The 21690-nt window shown below is 42.1% G+C and overlaps 1 protein-coding gene across 46 annotated transcripts in view; it reads right to left on the bottom strand.

The window, feature by feature from the left end:
- obscnb (obscurin, cytoskeletal calmodulin and titin-interacting RhoGEF b) overlaps positions 1-21690 on the bottom strand; it is a 124300-nt gene that overhangs the window by 90691 nt on the left and 11919 nt on the right. For 43 of the 46 annotated variants that reach the window (XM_061253694.1, XM_061253717.1, XM_061253720.1 and 40 more), the window contains exons 7-18: positions 20752-20858; positions 19799-19967; positions 17609-17887; positions 12225-12500; positions 11492-11767; positions 10592-10867; positions 9018-9293; positions 7883-8158; positions 6699-6974; positions 5515-5790; positions 4331-4606; positions 3147-3422 (exon numbers count right to left, since the gene is read on the bottom strand). In XM_061253694.1, coding sequence (XP_061109678.1) covers positions 3147-3422; positions 4331-4606; positions 5515-5790; positions 6699-6974; positions 7883-8158; positions 9018-9293; positions 10592-10867; positions 11492-11767; positions 12225-12500; positions 17609-17887; positions 19799-19967; positions 20752-20858 — 3039 coding nt within the window. The remainder of the gene's footprint in view (positions 1-3146; positions 3423-4330; positions 4607-5514; positions 5791-6698; positions 6975-7882; positions 8159-9017; positions 9294-10591; positions 10868-11491; positions 11768-12224; positions 12501-17608; positions 17888-19798; positions 19968-20751; positions 20859-21690) is intronic. The other 3 variants (XM_061253696.1, XM_061253742.1, XM_061253722.1) reach the window with 2 other exon arrangements.

The following is a 21690-nucleotide window of genomic DNA, read 5'->3' as shown; positions in this document are numbered from 1 at the left end:
AGAGACGTACTCGGTTCTGTCGGAGAGGTATGATTTGAACCAATTCAGAGCAAAGTCAGAGAGGCCGATGGAGTGTAGCCGGTTAAGGAGGATGTGATGGTCAATGGTGTCAAATGCTGCGGTTAGGTCAAGCAGGATGAGGAGTGAAGGGGAGCCAGCATCAGCCGCCATCAACAGGTCATTAGTGACCCTGACTAGTGCTGTTTCAGTGCTATGGGCGGTGCGGAAGCCAGACTGGAACTTCTCTGCAATGTTATGGAGTTGGAGATGGTCCTGGAGCTGTGCAGCTACCACTTTTTCCAGGACCTTGGAAAGGAAAGGGAGGTTGGAAATTGGTCTGTAATTGGCAAGGACTGCTGAGTCCAAGGTGGGTTTTTTGAGGAGGGGTGTAATGATGGCAGTTTTTAGAACAGAGGGAACGTGGCCAGACTGGAGGGAAAGGTTTATGGTTTTGGTGATCAGGGGACTTATGGCACAAATGCTTGATTTAACCAGAGCGGTGGGAACGGGGTCCAGGGCGCAGGTGGAGGATTTCATCGTATTGATGATGTCCTCAACCTCTCGCTGTGTGATGTTGGAGAAACAGCAGAGAGGCTGGGAGATCCCTGGCTGTGGGATGGCAGCGGGGGCAGGTGGAGTGGAGGGGCTGATGAGATGGGACCTGATGGTGTCGACTTTGTTTCTGAAAAAGGTAATGAAGTTATTGCACTGTTCCTCTGTGATGTCTGTGTGTGTGGAAAGTTGCGGTTTGAGTAGTTGGTTTATTGTGGAAAAAAGCTGCTTGGAGTTGCCAGGGCTATTGTTAATTAAGTTGGAATAAAACTGTGACTGTGCGTCTCTGAGGGATTTCGAATAGGCCTTTTGATGGTCTTTGTAGGCCATTTTGTGGACGGTGAGGCCTGTGGCCTTGAGGCGTCGCTCAAGGACACGCCCAGTTGCCTTCATTTTTCGCAGCTCGCGGGTGAACCAAGGAGCTGAGCGTGAGAAAGAAACCGTTCTTGTTTTAACTGGGGCGTGGAGGTCCAAGAGACTGGTCAGGGTATTATTGTAAAAAGCCACTGAATCGCTGGCTGATGAAAAATTTGTAGAGGAGAGGTGCTGGAGGTCCAAAATTAAGGCGTCTGTGTTGATGTTTTTGATGTTCCTGAAAGAGATTTGGCGCTTGGGCTTGGTGTGAGGGGGTGGAAATGGCAGCTCCAGTGCAATGACCCTGTGATCAGACACACCCAGGTCGTACACAAGGAGATTGCTGATGGGGGCAGAGTCAGTGATGACCAGATCCAATGTGTGCCCCCTGTTGTGTGTTGGGACGGTGACATGTTGAATGAGGTTTAGGCAGTCCAGTAATTGTAGAAAGGCAGATGCAGAGTGGCAGGAGGGGGTGTCGACATGAATGTTTATGTCTCCGAGAATGATGATATTGGCAGATGTTGTACAGAGGGTTGTGAGAAGGTCATGCATTTCTGGGATAAAGGCAGAGTTTCGTTTGGGTGGGCGGTAGATGAGCAGAATTGTCGTGGGGGAGGGGGGTTTACATTTAAATGCAAGGCATTCGAATGACGAGTGGTTAGGCAGAGAGAGGGGGGACAAATCCAGATTGAAACGGTGGAATACGGCCAGGCCACCACCGCGGCCAGTGCTACGGGATTTTTCTATGTACTTGTAACCGGGGGGACAAGCTTTGTTTAAAGTGGTATAGACCCCTGGCTGTTGCCACGTCTCCGTGAGGCACATGAGGTCCAACCCTTTGTCCAGTATGTGGTCATGAATGAAAGTGGATTTGAGGTTGAGGGATTGAATGTTCAATAATTCCATTTTAATGGTAGGAGGAGTAATGAATCTCTGTATGGGGCGAAGAACTGTGAAATCCACTCCTCTTTTTCTGTGCAGCCTGTGCGGTGTGAAATCCTCTCCACGTTTTCTATGCAGCCTGGAGTGAGGCAGCCTCACTATGTTTCCAGTGCTGCTACTAAATCCAGGTGCGACGAAGTTCTGATGACGTGTACGAGGTGCGACAGAGCGTGCAGCAGAGCAGATGGAAGGAATTGAGTGACCAGGCTGGAAGTAGACAAACTTTTGCCGGGAGCTTCTATGCATGTAACGAAGTCGGCGTAGAAGTCCAAGTTGTTTGATAACTGAAATGCACGAGGGGGTCGTGCAGTTGTTAAATTCCAGCAGCTGAGAGGGGAAATATTTCAGCATGGTTGGGTTACCCGTTAGCCAGCCAGGCAATCCAGTGCCGCTAGTTGGCTGAAGGGCGGCTAGCGGGCGGCTAGCGGAGGGCGGCTGGCGGAGGGCTGGCTACTGTGGAGGTAGCGGTCCCAGGCAACGAGGCCAACCCGCACCGGGGACAGCTGAAAAACTGCCCAGGGAAATATCTCACAACAGCGCTGGTCGAGACATGAGCTGGAGCGTGGTGGACGTTGAAGTAAACCAGGTGATCCGAATATGGATGACTGAAACGGCGGGTTTAGACGGGCGGCAGCAGGTAGGAAAATCCGCACAAAAAGCTCAGTGCACAAAATGCTCAATAAACCACGTTTAAAAACTACTAATAATCTGTAAAAAAAATAAAATAAAAAAAAGGTCCGTAAAATCAACTATAGAAAGTTAGATCTAGCTCAGGTGGAGAAGCGGCGAACAGTCAACGCCAGCGTCCTCTCCCCAGATCAAAGCCCAAAAGGTAGCTAACGAGCTAGCGAATTAGCCAACTACCATGGAATAAATATAATTGAATATTGTCACAATCTGGAGGAGAATTGTGGAGCTGTTTTCAAACCTATAACCTGTTTTTGAACCTATAACAAAAGTAGTGTGATATTATTGTTTGAATAGATTGACAGTAAAAAGGAAGAATAAAATTGTAGTTTACTTTTGCAAACAGTAAACCACATAAACACTGCAGTGGACAGATGGAAACAAAATGAAGTCAAAGGGAGGTCAAGAAAAGAAACACAAAAACATAAATCCTTCCTAACTGACAATGTCCATAGACATGGGGCCTCAGTGTGATAATCCCAATTTCTCTACCAGGAACACAGACAAGATGTATATATATTGAAGCAGACAGACACAACACATATATACCAAATACTTAAGCCAAAAGCGGAGCAACCAGGAGCAAACAGCAGATAGACCCTCCCTACCTGCTACCTGAACCTTAAAGACCAGCTTCTCTGCTCCCACTTCACAGGTGTACTCCCCAGCATCCTTCTTCTCCACGCTGTCAAACACCAGCTGGCGGCTCTTGCCCTTTGACTCCACATGGATCTTCCTGCTTGAGCTCAGAAGTTTGCCCTCCTTGTACCATTTCACCTCAGTCTGAGCATCAGATACCTCACAGCTCAGAGTGGCTTTCTCAGAGAGAATGGCTGTTACCAGCTTTTGTACAGAATCCGTGTTTGCAAACACAGGCTTGGTTTCTGAGAGAAGAGTGGTGGAATGGGGAGGTCCATCAATTAAATCTTGCAGTTCTTACCACTTCAGTTTCCCAACATCACATCTGGAGACACTGTTCTCGGCCATACAGGCAAGTGGATACGCTGAAGTCTCCACCAATATTACCAGTTCATAACAAACAAAAACCAAAACCAAAATTGAAATGGCTAAGACAAGCTGTACCTCCAACATTGCCTTCATTCAAACATGACTAAAAGGCACTTTACAATCACTATATTCAAATGAATAAAAGACAAAAGCAAGTATTAGATGCAGTGAAGATAATTTGAAAGGGTGGTATGGGGCCTTTCACCAGGAATAATGTCTAAGGGAGTGAATGCTGCAACCATCTCCAATAGAGTGCATTGGCCTCTATTAGCTTGGATGGGTATGTGATTCTGATTGGCTGATAAGTGTGCATATAAATAGTGTATACGTTCTCACCTCAAAAATACGTCCCATTTTAATATGCCAAAACATAATAGCTCTTTAAACAAGGGTCAACGTTACTTTGCCAGAACCTATTCTGATTTGTTAAAACTCAATTTCACATTGCACAATGAAGAAAGATAGCAACTCATCAGCGGATTTATATTGCTATAGATATTACATTTCAAGAGAAGTTATCACAAAGATGATACAATTAGACTGAAAATTGTACAAATTTAGTACAGAGGTCCCGCTCCTGAATGATAACACATTTTCTACAAGGACCCCTGGAATCGGCCACATTTCATTTTTTGCCATTTCAAATTTCCAAGAATACTTCAAAGGCATTAATACTGTTGCATGAAATTGCATGAATATTGAAACAGAGAAAGTGACAGCACCTCGAAACACTGAAGCCAAAAACGGAGCAACCAGGGGCAAACAGCAGATAGACCCTGCCTACCTTCCACCTGAACCTTATAGACCAGCTTCTCTGCTCCCACTTCACAGGTGTACTCCCCAGCATCCTTTTTCTCCACGCTGTCAAACACCAGCTGGCGGCTCTTGCCCTTTGACTCCACATGGATCTTCCTGCTTGAGCTCAGAAGTTTGCCCTCCTTGTACCATTTCACCTCAGTCTGAGCATCAGATACCTCACAGCTCAGAGTGGCTTTCTCAGAGAGAATGGCTGTTACCAGCTTTTGTACAGAATCCGTGTTTGCAAACACAGGCTTGGTTTCTGAGAGAAGAGTGGTGGAATGGGGAGGTCCATCAATTAAATCTTGCAGTTCTTACCACTTCAGTTTCCCAACATCACATCTGGAGACACTGTTCTCGGCCATACAGGCAAGTGGATACGCTGAAGTCTCCACCAATATTACCAGTTCATAACAAACAAAAACCAAAACCAAAATTGAAATGGCTAAGACAAGCTGTACCTCCAACATTGCCTTCATTCAAACATGACTAAAAGGCACTTTACAATCACTATATTCAAATGAATAAAAGACAAAAGCAAGTATTAGATGCAGTGAAGATAATTTGAAAGGGTGGTATGGGGCCTTTCACCAGGAATAATGTCTAAGGGAGTGAATGCTGCAACCATCTCCAATAGAGTGCATTGGCCTCTATTAGCTTGGATGGGTATGTGATTCTGATTGGCTGATAAGTGTGCATATAAATAGTGTATACGTTCTCACCTCAAAAATACGTCCCATTTTAATATGCCAAAACATAATAGCTCTTTAAACAAGGGTCAACGTTACTTTGCCAGAACCTATTCTGATTTGTTAAAACTCAATTTCACATTGCACAATGAAGAAAGATAGCAACTCATCAGCGGATTTATATTGCTATAGATATTACATTTCAAGAGAAGTTATCACAAAGATGATACAATTAGACTGAAAATTGTACAAATTTAGTACAGAGGTCCCGCTCCTGAATGATAACACATTTTCTACAAGGACCCCTGGAATCGGCCACATTTCATTTTTTGCCATTTCAAATTTCCAAGAATACTTCAAAGGCATTAATACTGTTGCATGGAATTGCATGAATATTGAAACAGAGAAAGTGACAGCACCTCGAAACACTGAAGCCAAAAACGGAGCAACCAGGGGCAAACAGCAGATAGACCCTGCCTACCTTCCACCTGAACCTTATAGACCAGCTTCTCTGCTCCCACTTCACAGGTGTACTCCCCAGCATCCTTTTTCTCCACGCTGTCAAACACCAGCTGGCGGCTCTTGCCCTTTGACTCCACATGGATCTTCCTGCTTGAGCTCAGAAGTTTGCCCTCCTTGTACCATTTCACCTCAGTCTGAGCATCAGATACCTCACAGCTCAGAGTGGCTTTCTCAGAGAGAATGGCTGTTACCAGCTTTTGTACAGAATCCGTGTTTGCAAACACAGGCTTGGTTTCTGAGAGAAGAGTGGTGGAATGGGGAGGTCCATCAATTAAATCTTGCAGTTCTTACCACTTCAGTTTCCCAACATCACATCTGGAGACACTGTTCTCGGCCATACAGGCAAGTGGATACGCTGAAGTCTCCACCAATATTACCAGTTCATAACAAACAAAAACCAAAACCAAAATTGAAATGGCTAAGACAAGCTGTACCTCCAACATTGCCTTCATTCAAACATGACTAAAAGGCACTTTACAATCACTATATTCAAATGAATAAAAGACAAAAGCAAGTATTAGATGCAGTGAAGATAATTTGAAAGGGTGGTATGGGGCCTTTCACCAGGAATAATGTCTAAGGGAGTGAATGCTGCAACCATCTCCAATAGAGTGCATTGGCCTCTATTAGCTTGGATGGGTATGTGATTCTGATTGGCTGATAAGTGTGCATATAAATAGTGTATACGTTCTCACCTCAAAAATACGTCCCATTTTAATATGCCAAAACATAATAGCTCTTTAAACAAGGGTCAACGTTACTTTGCCAGAACCTATTCTGATTTGTTAAAACTCAATTTCACATTGCACAATGAAGAAAGATAGCAACTCATCAGCGGATTTATATTGCTATAGATATTACATTTCAAGAGAAGTTATCACAAAGATGATACAATTAGACTGAAAATTGTACAAATTTAGTACAGAGGTCCCGCTCCTGAATGATAACACATTTTCTACAAGGACCCCTGGAATCGGCCACATTTCATTTTTTGCCATTTCAAATTTCCAAGAATACTTCAAAGGCATTAATACTGTTGCATGGAATTGCATGAATATTGAAACAGAGAAAGTGACAGCACCTCGAAACACTGAAGCCAAAAACGGAGCAACCAGGGGCAAACAGCAGATAGACCCTGCCTACCTTCCACCTGAACCTTATAGACCAGCTTCTCTGCTCCCACTTCACAGGTGTACTCCCCAGCATCCTTTTTCTCCACGCTGTCAAACACCAGCTGGCGGCTCTTGCCCTTTGACTCCACATGGATCTTCCTGCTTGAGCTCAGAAGTTTGCCCTCCTTGTACCATTTCACCTCAGTCTGAGCATCAGATACCTCACAGCTCAGAGTGGCTTTCTCAGAGAGAATGGCTGTTACCAGCTTTTGTACAGAATCCGTGTTTGCAAACACAGGCTTGGTTTCTGAGAGAAGAGTGGTGGAATGGGGAGGTCCATCAATTAAATCTTGCAGTTCTTACCACTTCAGTTTCCCAACATCACATCTGGAGACACTGTTCTCGGCCATACAGGCAAGTGGATACGCTGAAGTCTCCACCAATATTACCAGTTCATAACAAACAAAAACCAAAACCAAAATTGAAATGGCTAAGACAAGCTGTACCTCCAACATTGCCTTCATTCAAACATGACTAAAAGGCACTTTACAATCACTATATTCAAATGAATAAAAGACAAAAGCAAGTATTAGATGCAGTGAAGATAATTTGAAAGGGTGGTATGGGGCCTTTCACCAGGAATAATGTCTAAGGGAGTGAATGCTGCAACCATCTCCAATAGAGTGCATTGGCCTCTATTAGCTTGGATGGGTATGTGATTCTGATTGGCTGATAAGTGTGCATATAAATAGTGTATACGTTCTCACCTCAAAAATACGTCCCATTTTAATATGCCAAAACATAATAGCTCTTTAAACAAGGGTCAACGTTACTTTGCCAGAACCTATTCTGATTTGTTAAAACTCAATTTCACATTGCACAATGAAGAAAGATAGCAACTCATCAGCGGATTTATATTGCTATAGATATTACATTTCAAGAGAAGTTATCACGTAGATGATACAATTAGACTGAAAATTGTACAAATTTAGTACAGAGGTCCCGCTCCTGAATGATAACAAATTTGCTATAAGGACCCCTGGAATCAGCCACATGTCATTTTTTGCCATTTCAAATTTCCAAGAATACTTCAACGGCGTTAATTCTATTGCATGAAATTGCATGAATATTGAAGCAGAGAAAGCGACAGTGCCTCGAAACACTGAAGCCAAAAGCGGAACAACCAGGGGCAAACAGCAGATAGACCCTCCCTACCTTCCACCTGAACCTTAAAGACCAGCTTCTCTGCTCCCACTTCACAGGTGTACTCCCCAGCATCCTTCTTCTCCACGCTGTCAAACACCAGCTGGCGGCTCTTGCCCTTTGACTCCACATGGATCTTCCTGCTTGAGCTCAGCAGTTTGCCCTCCTTGTACCATTTCACCTCAGTCTGAGCATCAGACATCTCACAACTCAGAGTGGCTTTCTCAGAGAGAACGGCTTTTACCAGCTTTTGTACAGAATCCGTGTTTGCAAACACAGGCTTGGTTTCTGAGAGAAGAGTGGTGGAATGAGAAGGTCCATCAATTAAATCTTGCAGTTCTTACCACTTCAGTTTCCCAACATTACATCTGTAGACACTGCTCTTGGCCAGACAGGCAAGCGGAGATGTTGAAGTCTCAACCAACATTACCAGTTCATAACAAACAAAAACCAAAATTGAAATGGCTAATACAAACTGTACCTCCAACACTGCCCTCATTCACACATGGCTAAAATGCACTTTACCATCACTATATTCAGATTAATCAAAGAAAAAAGGGCATTAAAAGCAGAGAGGATAATATAAAAGGGTGGTTTGGGGCCTTTCACCAATAACAATGTATAATGGAGTGAATGTTGCAGTCATCTCTAATAGAGTGCATTGGCTTCGATTAGCTTGGGGGAGTACTTGATTCACCTCAAACATAACTCCCATATTAATATGCCAAAACATACTAGCTCTTTAAACAAGGGTCAACCTTTATTTGCCAGAACCAATTATTTTTTTAAAAACTCAATTTGAAATTTTATGACAAAGGAAAATACCAACTCATCTGCGGATTTGCTTTGCTATAGATATTAAATTGCAAGAGAGGTGATCACAGACATGATGCAATTGGGGGAAGGATGAAAAAAATAAATGGTACAGAGGTCCCGCTCCTGAATGATAACACATTTTCTACAAGGACCCCTGGAATCGGCCACATTCCATTTTTTGCTATTTCAGATTTTCCAAGAATACTTAAAAGGCGTTAATACTGTTGCATGAAATTGCATGAATACTGAAGCAGAGAAAGTGACAGTGCTTCAAAACACTGAAGCCAAAAGCGGAGCAACCAGGGGCAAGCAGCAGATAGACCCTCCCTACCTTCCACCTGAACCTTAAAGACCAGCTTCTCTGCTCCAGCCTCACAGATGTACTCCCCAGCATCCTTCTTCTCCACGCTGTCAAACACCAGCTGGCGGCTCTTGCCCTTTGACTCCACATGGATCTTCCTGCTTGAGCTCAGAAGTTTGCCCTCCTTGTACCATTTCACCTCAGTCTGAGCATCAGATACCTCACAACTCAGTGTGGCTTTTTCAGAGAGAATTGCTTTTACCACCTTTTGTACAGAATCCGTGTTTGCAAACACAGGCTTGGTTTCTGAGAGAAGAGTAGTGGAATGGGGAGGTCCATCAACAAAATCTTGCAGTTCTTACCACCTCAGTTTCCCAACATCCCATCTGGAGACACTGCTCTCAGCCAGACAGGCAAGCGGATACACTGAAGTCTCCACCAATATTACCAGTTCATAACAAACAAAAACCAAAACCAAAATTGAAATGGCTAAGACAAGCTGTACCTCCAACACTGCTCTCATTCACACATGGCTAAAATGCACTTTACCATCACTGTATTCAGATGCATAAAAGACAAAAGCAAGTATTAGATGCAGTAAAAATAATTTAAAAGGGTGGTATGGGGCCTTTCACCAGGAATAATGTCTAATGGAGTGAATGCTGCAACCATCTCCAATAGAGTGCATTGGCCTCTATTAGCTTGGATGAGTACTTGATTCTAATTGGCTGATAAGTGTGCATATGAATACTGCATACCTTCTGACCTCAAAAATACGTACCATGTTAATATGCCAATAAATACTAGCTCTATAACCACAGGTCAAAGTTACTTTGCCAGAACCTATTCTGATTTCTTGAAACTCCATCCATCCATCCATCCATCCATTATCTGAACCCGCTTATCCTGAACAGGGTCGCAGGGGGGCTGGAGCCTATCCCAGCATACATTGGGCGAAAGGCAGGAACACACCTTGGACAGGTCGCCAGTCCATCGCAGGGCACACACACCATAAATTCACTCACACACTCATACCTACGGGCAATTTAGACTCTCCAATCAGCCTAACCTGCATGTCTTTGGACTGTGGGAGGAAACCGGAGTACCCGGAGGAAACCCACGCAGACACGGGGAGAACATGCAAACTCCGCACAGAGAGGTCCCGGCCAATGGGGATTCAAACCCACGACCTCCTTGCTGTGAGGCGGTAGTACTACCCACTGCACCATCCGTGCCGCCATTTCTTGAAACTCACTTTGAAATTGTACAATGAAGAAATGTGGCAACTTATCTGCGGTTTTACTTTGCTATAGATATTACATTGCAAGAGAAGTTATTAAAAACATGATACAATTGGACAAAGAATTACAAAAAAATTGGTACAGAGGTCCCGCTCCTCAATGATAACAAATTTGCTACAAGGACCCCTGGAATCGGCCACATGTCATTTTTTTGCTATTTCAAATTTCCAAGAATACTTCAAAGGCATTAATACTGTAGCATGAAATTGCATGAATATTGAAGCAGAGACAGTGACAGCGCCTCCAAACACTGAAGCCAAAAGCGGAGCAACCAGGGGCAAACAGCAGATAGACCCTCCCTACCTTCCACCTGAACCTTAAAGACCAGCTTCTCTGCTCCAACCTCACAGGTGTACTCCCCAGCATCCTTCTTCTCCACACTGTCAAACACCAGCTGGCGGCTCTTGCCCTTTGACTCCACATGGATCTTCCTGCTTGAGCTCAGCAGTTTGCCCTCCTTGTACCATTTCACCTCAGTCTGAGCATCGGACACCTCACAGCTCAGTGTGGCTTTCTCAGAGAGAATGGCTTTTACCACCTTTTGTATAGACTCAGTGTTTGCAAATGCAGCCTTGATTTCTGAGAGTGGTAGAATGGAGAGGTCCATCAACACAAACCTGTAGTTCTTAGCACTTCAGTTTCCAAACATCATAAATAGAAACACTACTCATGGCTGGACAGGCAAGTGGACATGCTGATGTCTCAACCAACATTACCAGTTGATAACAAACAGAAACCCAAAGCAAAACTGAAAGGACTAAGACAGTGTGTACTTCAACACTGCACTCATTCAAATATGATTAAAAGACATGTTAATATACTATCTTGTGATTAAATAAAGAAAAATCATGAGCGCTAAAAGCAGTGAAGAAACTTTAAAATGGTGGCATGTGACATTTCAAAAAGAATATCTAATAGAGGGAATGCTAAGCATCTCTAAAAGAGTGCAATGACCTATATTATACCAGAGCTTGGATGACTACTTGATTCTGGTTGGCTAGGGGTACATACAAATAATGCACACTATACTACAGAGTAACATCCTTCTCACCTCAAACACATGTCCTATCTTAATATGCCTCCAGGACCCCAAAGTTTGCCTCAAGCAGCAAGTTTTGAAGCAGACAGACAGCAACATAAACTCCAAAGACTGAAGCCAAAAGCAGAGCTACTGGGGGCAAAAATCAGATAGACCCTGCCTACCTTCCACCTGAACCTTAAAGACCAGCTTCTCTGCTCCAGCCTCACAGGTGTACTCCCCAGCATCCTTCTTCTCCACGCTGTCAAACACCAGCTGGCGGCTCTTGCCCTTTGACTCCACATGGATCTTCCTACTTGAGCTCAGAAGTTTGCCCTCCTTGTACCATTTTACCTCAGTCTGAGCATCGGACACCTCACAGCTCAGAGTGGCTTTCTCAGAGAGAATGGCTTTTACCACCTTTTGTACAGAATCCGTGTTTGCAAACACAGGCTTGGTTTCTGAGAGGAGAGTTGCGGAATGGGCAGGTACATCAACAGAAATCTGAGCTGCACTCCAGTTTCCAAATATCACAATAACAAGCACTACTTTGGATTGGACTGAAATGGGGTTGTCCTCGATACTTGGTGTAGGCAGCCTTTCACATTCATAACAAACCGACTCCAACAATGGAAGGACTGACACAGTGCCTGCTGTATTCTTAATACGCAGTACAGAAAGCAACATTTAGAGCATGCGCAATGAAGAACAGGAGACTCTTTTACAATACAAATAGAATAGGACAAACAGATTGAAATATACTGCAGCTTTGTTTGATTTATGAGATTTCGAAACACTATATTACATATGAAGTCCGTGGAACAAGTACAGCAAGCTCAATTTTAACAAATTTGAAATCTAAATTTGTCCACTCCACAATTTAAATGATAATAATGCATGACAAGTTATTTCTCTTACCTTTGATGTTCACATTGAAAACTATCTCATCATCTGGGAGTTTATACGAGTATGCGCCAGCATCCTCAAGTTTTGTGTTCTTCAGAATCAGCTTTCTGGTTGTTCCTTCTGCTTCAGCTACAGCGTCTGTGCCTAGCTTCACTTCCTGTCCCATCTTGAGCCACTTCCCCTTAGCACTAGCCTGGTTCACATCACAGGACAAGACCACAGTCTCTCCACAAGATGAGGAGAACTCGGTCTTTGTCATCGCCTTCTTCAAAAGCATTGACTTTGCTTCTAGAAGACAAAAGGAAATATGTTGGTTGTTTCCATAACCTGCACATTTATTTATTTACTTCATTCTAATTGGAATGTACAATATTAAACATACATTTTCCCATTTTATATATTGTGCCAGTTATCATCAGCTAGTTTTCATCTGGTTACAATATATATACAGTGAGCTCCATAATGTTCAGGACAACAACATATTTTTTTCTTGATTTGGCACTGAACTCCACAATTTTATTTGTAATCAAACAATTTATACTGTATGTGGATAAAGTGTACATTGTCAGCTTTTATTTAAGGGTATTATTACACAATTTGGCTTCCCCATGGAAAAATTACAGCACTTTATACACAGCACCCCACATTTCAGGGCATGATAACCTTTGTGATATGTCATGGCATATAATTAATGTTATGTAAAGTAGACATGTTTAGCACTTTGCATGTTGCATATGCTTTGCATGCAATGACTGCTTGAATGTTGTTACCAATTGAAATTAACAGGTGCTGAGTATCTTCTCTTATAATGCTCTACCAGGCCTGTACTGCAGTCATCTTCAGCGTGTTTTTGAGGCAAGTTGACTTTCTTGACTTGTATTAGCACAACTCTGATTCACAGGTTGTGCAATAAGGAAGCCATTGAACACAACTGACAAACACCTGTGAAGTCACTTGTCCCAAATATTATGGTGCCCAGAAATTAAGGGACTATGTATAAAAAGTTCTGTAGTTTCGATAAGACTGTCCCTTTAAAAAGTTTGGAATCTGCACTTTAACCACAAGTGTTGTTTACAAATATAAAATTGTAGATTAGAACACTATAGAGCTCACCGCAATATATTTTGCACAATTATTATGCAAGGACACATAACACTGCTTATAATAAGCACCAGATACTGAAATGTAGCAGGTTGAAAAAAGGAAAAATCAGTTAATAATAGGCCTACATGTGCAGGTCAAGTGCATTTTTAAAACTGCAAAAGGAAGTGCTGCTCTGTTCTATTGAAAAGTGGCCTCAAAAGAAAAAGCAGGTTTCCGAAATGTGTGACAAAACGGTACAGTGCAATCTCCTTTGGAATAATTAGTAGTTTATCTAGTGATATTCTCTGCTTGAAAATTACCAAATCAAATATTTAGCGATGTTTAAAATAGTTAGAAAGCTCATTTCAATAGCCTGTGCTTTTGAGCCAATTTCAATAACTGTTCATGAGACACTATTTATTTACAAAGATTAGCAGGAATACACTATACAGTAGGGTGGAAAAATGTGGGCACCCCTGGTTTAAATGTCTGTTACAATTAATCTGTATGTGATCAAAAGCAAACCTGAACTCTAAATGGTACAGAGTTGAAAAATAAAGGCTATAATTACACACCACTGTTCACTGTCCCTGCTTTAAATGGACCATATTAATCCTGCCATGACAAAGATTGCCCTGTGCGGTATAAAATCAAATGCATTGGCAAAGTTTACAGTTACATATTGTACAGAAATCATTGGCATAAAAGTAAATTCAGTAAACCTGTGGACTATGGCACCGTTTCCGTCGGATTCCCTGCCTATAATAGACCAGATTTATTGTGTCACCACCACGACACAGTGTTATCATGTTACTGTATGTCATGCAAACATTGGACATTTACATGACCATGGAATTTTTAGTGCCCAATCCTGTCTGTAACAACGTTTCAATAGCAGGAGATTGGGCACATTTCATGCAAATCAAATCTGTCAGAAAAAAGTCATAGGGAAAAGCGATGAAAACACAAATAATTATCATTTTAACCAATGTATTATATTTTTAAAGGCACGCAATCGACCATCATGCCTGGATGAAGCCTACATGGCTTTAACTACAGACTGCTGGACATCTGGGTCCAGCTGTCAATGTAAATGTAAGTCCTTAATTTGGCAATTAGGCCATTATCTGACTTAAATGAATTTATTTTAAGATGGCCCCAAATTTTTGTCTGTACGTTAGTCCAATTTTTTTCCTAAATAAAATACAACCCTTAGCCGTAAGCAGTATCGCTTACACGGTTAATTGATTTCAAAATGGGATGGTAACCATTTACAAAAACTAAGGATTTGTCACATCCTTAGCCTCAACCCAGGTGATTTACTCGTTAGGGCTTCAATGAGTCAAGTGAGTATAATTCCAGGGCTGAACTTTTCATTCTAAAGTAACCCCATGTCTTCTATGGTATCCAACTGCAGTGGCTGTTCTCTTTGGTGTTAACAACCACGGGTTCCTCTAAGCAGTTGTCCAAGGAAATTTCAGAATAAAGATGGTTAATTTCCAACAAGAAGCTACAAAAACTCTCTCAATATTTGAAACTGTATTTCCACTGTCAGAAAATAAATGGAAGATAAATTAAACAGTTGAAGTCAAGGCCAGGTCTGGAAGACCAAGAAAAATTTCACATAGAATGGCCCAAGACCTGGTGGGAAATGCTGCATAAGAAGCCACACATCACTGCAAAAGAGTAGCAGACACAAGTCTAGCTGTTCACAGGACAACAATACAACATACCTTAAACAACAAAGACCTACATGGCAGAGTTGTTAGAATGAACGACATCAACACAAAATTGTATGTCTGAGGTATGCAAAAGAAAACATTGAGAATATTGAGGCCAGAAGCCTTTTGGAACAATGGGCTTTGGACTGACGAGACCATCACCAAAGAAGGCATCTTTTGTATAAAAAAGGGTGAAGCCTTTGTAGAGAAGAACACCTTGTGCGAGTGGAAGAAATAATCTATTTCACCAAATATCAAGAAATTCTAGAGGCTAATGTTCAAAGGTCAGGAGTTGAGGAGAGGTTGGGTATTCCAGCAAGACAACGATCCAAAGCATACTCCGAAATCAACCATGAAGTACCTCCAGGAAAGACGGATGAAGGTTTTGGAAAGGCTACAACAGTCCCCAGACTTGAATATTATAGCAAATCTGTGGAGAGATCTCAAACATGCCATACGTGCAAGGAGGCCGAATAATATTTCTGAGCAAGAGGTGTTCTGCCAGGATGAATGGGGAAAAATTCCAAAAGTGAGAATCTAAAGACTCTAAGGACGTGTTTATAAGCTATTATAGTTTCCCAAGGAGGAGGAAGTTCCCAAACCCTAGGACAGGGCCTTTTCCCATTGTTTTATTATTTTGAAACTGTAAAAATAAAGTAATCTTGCTTTAAAATTTGAAGAAATGTGTCATGTTAAACATTGTACCATTTAGAGGTCAGGTTCGCTTCTGTTCACTTAGATATGAATTGTAAAAGGCTTTTTGACAAGGGGTACCCACATTTTTGTACACTACTGTACATACACTCACTGAGCACTTTATTAGTAACACTATACTAATACTGGGTAGGGCCTCCCTTTACTCTCAAAACAGCCTCAAAGCTGTTTGATCGATTCCACAAGATGTTCAAAACATTCCTTTCTGTTGCATGTTCACATTATTGCATCATGCAATTTGTGTAGATTTGTCACCTGTACATTCATGCTGCGAATCTCCTGTTCTACCACATCCCAAAGGTTTTAGATCCGGTGACTGGGAACATTGTCATGTTCATGAAACCAGTTTGAGACCTTTGCTTTGTGACATGATGCATTATCATGCTGGACGTAGACGGGTACATTGTGGCCATGAAGGAATGGACATGATGAGCAACAATACTCAAATAGGCTGTGGCATTCATGTGGTGATTGATTGGTATTAACAGGCCCAAAATCTGCCAAGAAAACATTATCCATTATTACACCAACGCCACCAGCCTGGACTGTTGACACAAGGCAGGTTGTCTCCAGGCATTCATGCTGTTGGCGCCAAAATCTGACTCTACCATCTGTATGCCTCAGCAGAGATCGAGATTCATCAGACCAAGCCACGTTTTACCAGTCTTCAACTGTCCAGTTTTGGTGAGCCTGTGCCCACTACAGCCTCAGCTTTCTGTTCTTGGCTGACAGAAGTGGAACCCAACATGGTCTTCTGTTATTGCATCCCATCCGCCTCAAGGTTTGATGTGTTGTGCATTCTGAGACCCCACACCACAATTGTACAGAGTGATTATCTGAGTTACTGTAGCCTTTCTGTCCACTCGAAACAGTCTGGCCATTCTCTATTGACCTCTCTCATCAACAGGGGATTTCCATCCGGAGAACTGCCACTCACTGGACGTTTTCTGTTTTTCGCACCATTCGAAAGTAAAGAGTAAACTCGAGAGCCCGCCTGGCACCAATACTCGGCCACGGTCGGAATCACTGAGATCACATTTTTGCCACATTCTGATGATTGATGTGAAAATTGACTGAAGCTCCTGACCTATATCTGCATTATTTAATGCATTGCACTGCTGCCACGCGATTGGCTGACTTGATAATCACATGAATAAGTAGAATAAGTAGGTTCCTAGTAAAGTGCTCAGTGAGCGCAGATACAATATATAGAACAATGGAAACCCTGTAGTGAGATGAACTAAAAATATTGGAATATCAGATATCTTGATCCATTCTTTTTGGTAAGGGCTTTTTATGCATTGCAATTGAAAATATAAAAGTATGGAAAGTGTCTAAAATGTTCTACTGTCAGGTACACATTCCCCACATGTTACTGACACATGCCGAGTGTCATCCCTGGGAGCAAGAGAAATGCTGGATAGGCAATTCAGGTTTTCACTATCGTTGCACATCAGATAATTAAACAAAAAAAACATACAAACAAAGCATGTTCATCTTTTCCCCTCAAAGGTTTGGGGTACAAACAACAATCTAAAACAAGAGAGACAAAACAAATCAAACACAGCAAAAGATTTCAGCTTTCTGCTTCTTCAGCTGTGCAGCTTTTCGGCTGTCCAGCTCCTCAGCTTTTCAGCTCGGTCCTCTTGTACTTTTGTTTTCTCGGACTCGTTCTCTGTTCACGGTTTCTCATTCTCAGCTTTCACCGTGGAGAGTTAGCACACTTTTCATTCCTGGGCTGATTTGCCAACACAACCCAGAAGTGTGCCCACTCAACTAGTAGGCATGGCTCAGTTATCTTCTCCTTTAAATGTTCTCAGTAATGCCACTAGACACATTTGGACCTGGGGCCATATTTTGAGTGCCCTTTGCGCTCACCCTTAACCTTGACGTTGAATGACATTTTGCCACCTGTGGACTCGCAGGTGTACAAGCCCTCATCATCCTTGTTGACCCGCTTTATCCGAAGCTTGCGCATTGTTCCCTGTGATATGAAGGTGGTTCTCTGGTCCTCCTTCAACTCCACCTGATCCTTCTTCCAGACCACTACACTGGCAGGAGACGGCACCTCACAGCTGAGCTCCAGATCCCCCAAGAGCTGGGATTTAACCGTGCTGCCGCCCTTGAGCTGGTTCACTAACTTGCTTGGTTCCTCTGCTTGGGTAAACACATGACACTGCGTTAATGACACTGCTGTTGTACCACCACTGTTTCTAAACGTGTCCATTGTGTGTGTGGTTGTGTGTGTGTGTGTGTGTGTGTAGGTGCATTTTATGCCTGTCTGTGTATGCTTGGGTATTCTTTCTCTGTTTGTGTGTGCAAATGTGTATGTATTTAACCCTCCTATTATGTTGAGATTTTATGACCGGTTTTAGATTTGGGGTCAAATTGAGCCTAACAGTTGAAACAAACACAAAAATATTGTAATAGAAAACTTTTGACACATAGTGTGTTGCCTTCTTTTTGTCTCCTGAATCACTAGCGTTTTATCCATAAATATGAAAAATCTGTAGGAAACATCTCATTTTAGAGCAGTAAGTCAAGGAACACTAAGTCAAAGTTTGGCACCTGTATGGGGAAGTGCCACCAGAATCATTGAAAATGAAATCTGAGAAAAAAATAAAAATGGTTGTATATTTTCTTTTTTATACAGTAACAAAGGATCAAAATAACACTGCACAACACATTTGTGAACCAAGTTGGTACAGGACATTATGTTTATTGCATTTTTACTATTTAATCCCACCAAATTAGAAAATTAGAAAAATCATAGAGTTTTTCAAGGTAAAAAAGGGTTAACTGATTTTTAAGAGATGTCAATGTCGAATTGACCCCAAACATAATAGGAGGGTTGATGTGGTTACATGTGTATTTCGAAAGTGAGTGTTATGTATGTACGTGTATGAGTGTGTTGTTTTGTGTGTGTGCATGTGTGTACGTGTGTGTGTTTGTGTGTATACAGCTTATTCTTTGGCAACAAGAGAGAACTGTGGTCCTCCTTTAACTGGCTCTGGAGCTGTAAACCACCTGCTCTGGTCAGTCAAAGCCATGCATGCGTCAGGTGCCGTGAGGGACTTTCCACACGCAGTAGGTCAGAGGTCACACTTATGCCCTCAGAAGTGGTTCCGGCCGATGTGAAAATATTACTCTCTGGCTGGGTCAGCTGGCGGACTACTGTTAGCTCAGTATTCTTTCATTTTTATTTCATTTCAGTCATCCATTGGCTGTAATTTTTCGTTACCATGGTTGTGGTTTTCCAATGATAATACACAGTACAGACTGTATGTATTTCAACACTGACAACTTTTTTTGTTGTTTTGTTTCTGTACACTCCAGCACATTGGATTTGAAATGGAACAATGCATGGTAGGTTAAATTGCAGACTGTGAGCTTTAATTTTAGGGTGTTTACATCCATACTGGGTGAACCATGTAGGGGTTACAGTCCAAACAATCAATCTTGAGCCTTGCACTGTAAATAAAAAGCAACATGCTACAACACCCTTGGAACACAGTTGAAAGAGTGATTTGATATCATATAACCTTTGATATCGCATTAATTTGTCAAAGATAATCACACAAATCTATGATCCCCACTGCTTTTCAGACAAAATAGTGGATATCAAGGAAAACACATTTTTTGTGTGTTTTCAGTCAAACAGAGGCCCCAGGAGCGACACCACATTATCACACTACACTGATCATCAGTATGCTGAACTTAATGAGGTCGATATGGCTGCTTTGCAGATCAACCTCTCTAGCTCTCACCTGGCTCCTTCCTCTAGTTTACATACCGTGGAATGCAGCTATAATCAACAGATGTTCCAGAGCAGAGAAAGCTCATTTCAGAAATGTGTTATAGCATGAAATGCCCCGTACTGCTAATCCTGCTAAACAAAACAAACCAACAGTAAACTGCTGCTAAGCATTAACAAACTTTGGTTGAAGCAGAAGTATTTTAGTAGTATTTAGCATTTGCAGTAATTAGCTGAAAACCTCTTCTATGAGTTTCATGCTGCGATTTCCTGCTTGAGCAAAACTCCTGACATCTCTGCTGTCCAGGCATTACCTTTAAGAGCAAGCTGAATGGACATTCGGTCTCCATCGCAGACGCACTCGTAGGTGCCCACGTCCTCTTGAGTCATGTTGTGGACCATGAGCAGGCGCGTGCAGTCCGAGCACACACTCTCATACTTCTTACCCAACTTCAGTTCCCTGCCAGCCTTCATCCAGACTACCTGCAACCAGAAAAGGAAAAAAAAACTGTCAGTACAATTCCATGGGAATTAATTAATGGGACTGCATACAAGATTCAAATAACAATTTAGAATATGAAATAATTATAATTAATTTGGATTGTAATTTGTAAGTAATTAAAATAAACTTTGTTGTAAACATTTTTAGACCGGAAGAAAACCGAAACCAAACTGGTTGAAACTTTGTCTTTCTTGCTCGCAAAGGAGCATTAACAGCAGTATTACTTTCCTGACTTTTTGTTAAAAAAAATAAAGAGAATAATAGAAAAGCTAATCTCCAATAACCTCGGAGACCCAGCGGAAAACAAAGTTTAGGCATTTAAACATTCTGTCATAACAAAAGTGCCTTGGATGAGAAAAATATGTTGCATATGGGAGCATATCCTGTGGAATACACCCTGGACAAGTATGCTAATCCATCACAGGGCACACAGAACATTCACTCACACACTCATACCCATGGGTAATTTGGACTCTCCAATTAGCATAACATGCATGTCCTTGGACTGTGGGAGGAAAGTGAAGTACCCGGAGGACACAAGGAGAACATGCACAGAAAGGCCCGGGCCATGATTTAAACTTACAGTCCTTGGTGTGAGGCAACAGTGCTACCTTTAGCATAGCATAACATGGTAGAATATAGAATAATCTATATGATTCTTAAGATTAATACCAGAGAATAAAAGTTCCCGTACAGGGTACAAAGTGAATTGCATAATTATAAATAGTGTGAAATTCAAACATGCGGCTTTCTCCATTTACACACCGAGATCTTGGAGTCCGACACTTCTGTGCGTAGCTGCGCAGAGGAACCTGCGTCACAGCTCACCACCTCTGTCTCTGCTGATTTATTGGTGAACCGTGCTGGGGCCGCTGCAAAACACAGAGAACCACTTCAGAGACAAGTCCAGCAATCGCACTTTTAAGAAATCAGTCCATGTTTGATAACTTGCTTTGTTCCTGCCTGTGTTTTGAACATTTGAACATTTGTACCATTCTGGTGTCCCCAGATATTGAGCTATATGTCAATACATGCTGAGGCATGTCAACTGCTAAAATGCTTGTATAGTCACATCTGCTCAAGCTATGTTTTGAAACAGCTGGTAGCTGGTAATTTCACGCTGGTCATAGTTGGATTTTTCACCAGAGGAGTCGTGAACCATGTCTCTCAAGCCTGTAATGTACCACAGACATTTTCACTCAGGGACCTCTGCAGCTTGAATCATAGGTGGGTGACCGTTTCGAATCCACAGGCCCCACTACAGGAAAATTGTTTCTCTGAATGGGACACCTTCCATTAGTGTGATTTTTTTATGTCTTTAGAATGTGGATTCCAAGTTCTTTTTACGGCTTGAAGTCAGAAGCAAGCAAACATTGTGTACATAAAATGGAAACTGACTGGTAGGTTGGCACATCTTGGATGTGAATGGTAGGCTGGCCAAACTATGTACATATACAGATATTATTATATTATACAGATATAAAACTATCCTACTCCTAGGACAAAGCTGATTCCAACCTGCTGCATCCCCTACTGATGTTCTAGTGATACAATACGTTGGATGCACATGTATTCATGCTGACATTTGTACATTATCCCTGTCAAACCCATACATGAGTAAAAGAATAAATCACACAGCAGTTAGCATTATGCATGCACTGTGGATCCTCTCAGTGTGCAAACGGCCGTGTGTCGGCTCTAAAG

The sequence above is a fragment of the Conger conger genome, chromosome 9, assembly GCF_963514075.1.
Source record: "Conger conger chromosome 9, fConCon1.1, whole genome shotgun sequence".
In the NCBI taxonomy this organism is placed as follows: Eukaryota; Metazoa; Chordata; class Actinopteri; order Anguilliformes; family Congridae; genus Conger; species Conger conger.
The sequence above is the reverse complement of the archived record's forward strand: the minus strand, read 5'-3'. Positions and strand labels throughout refer to the sequence as shown.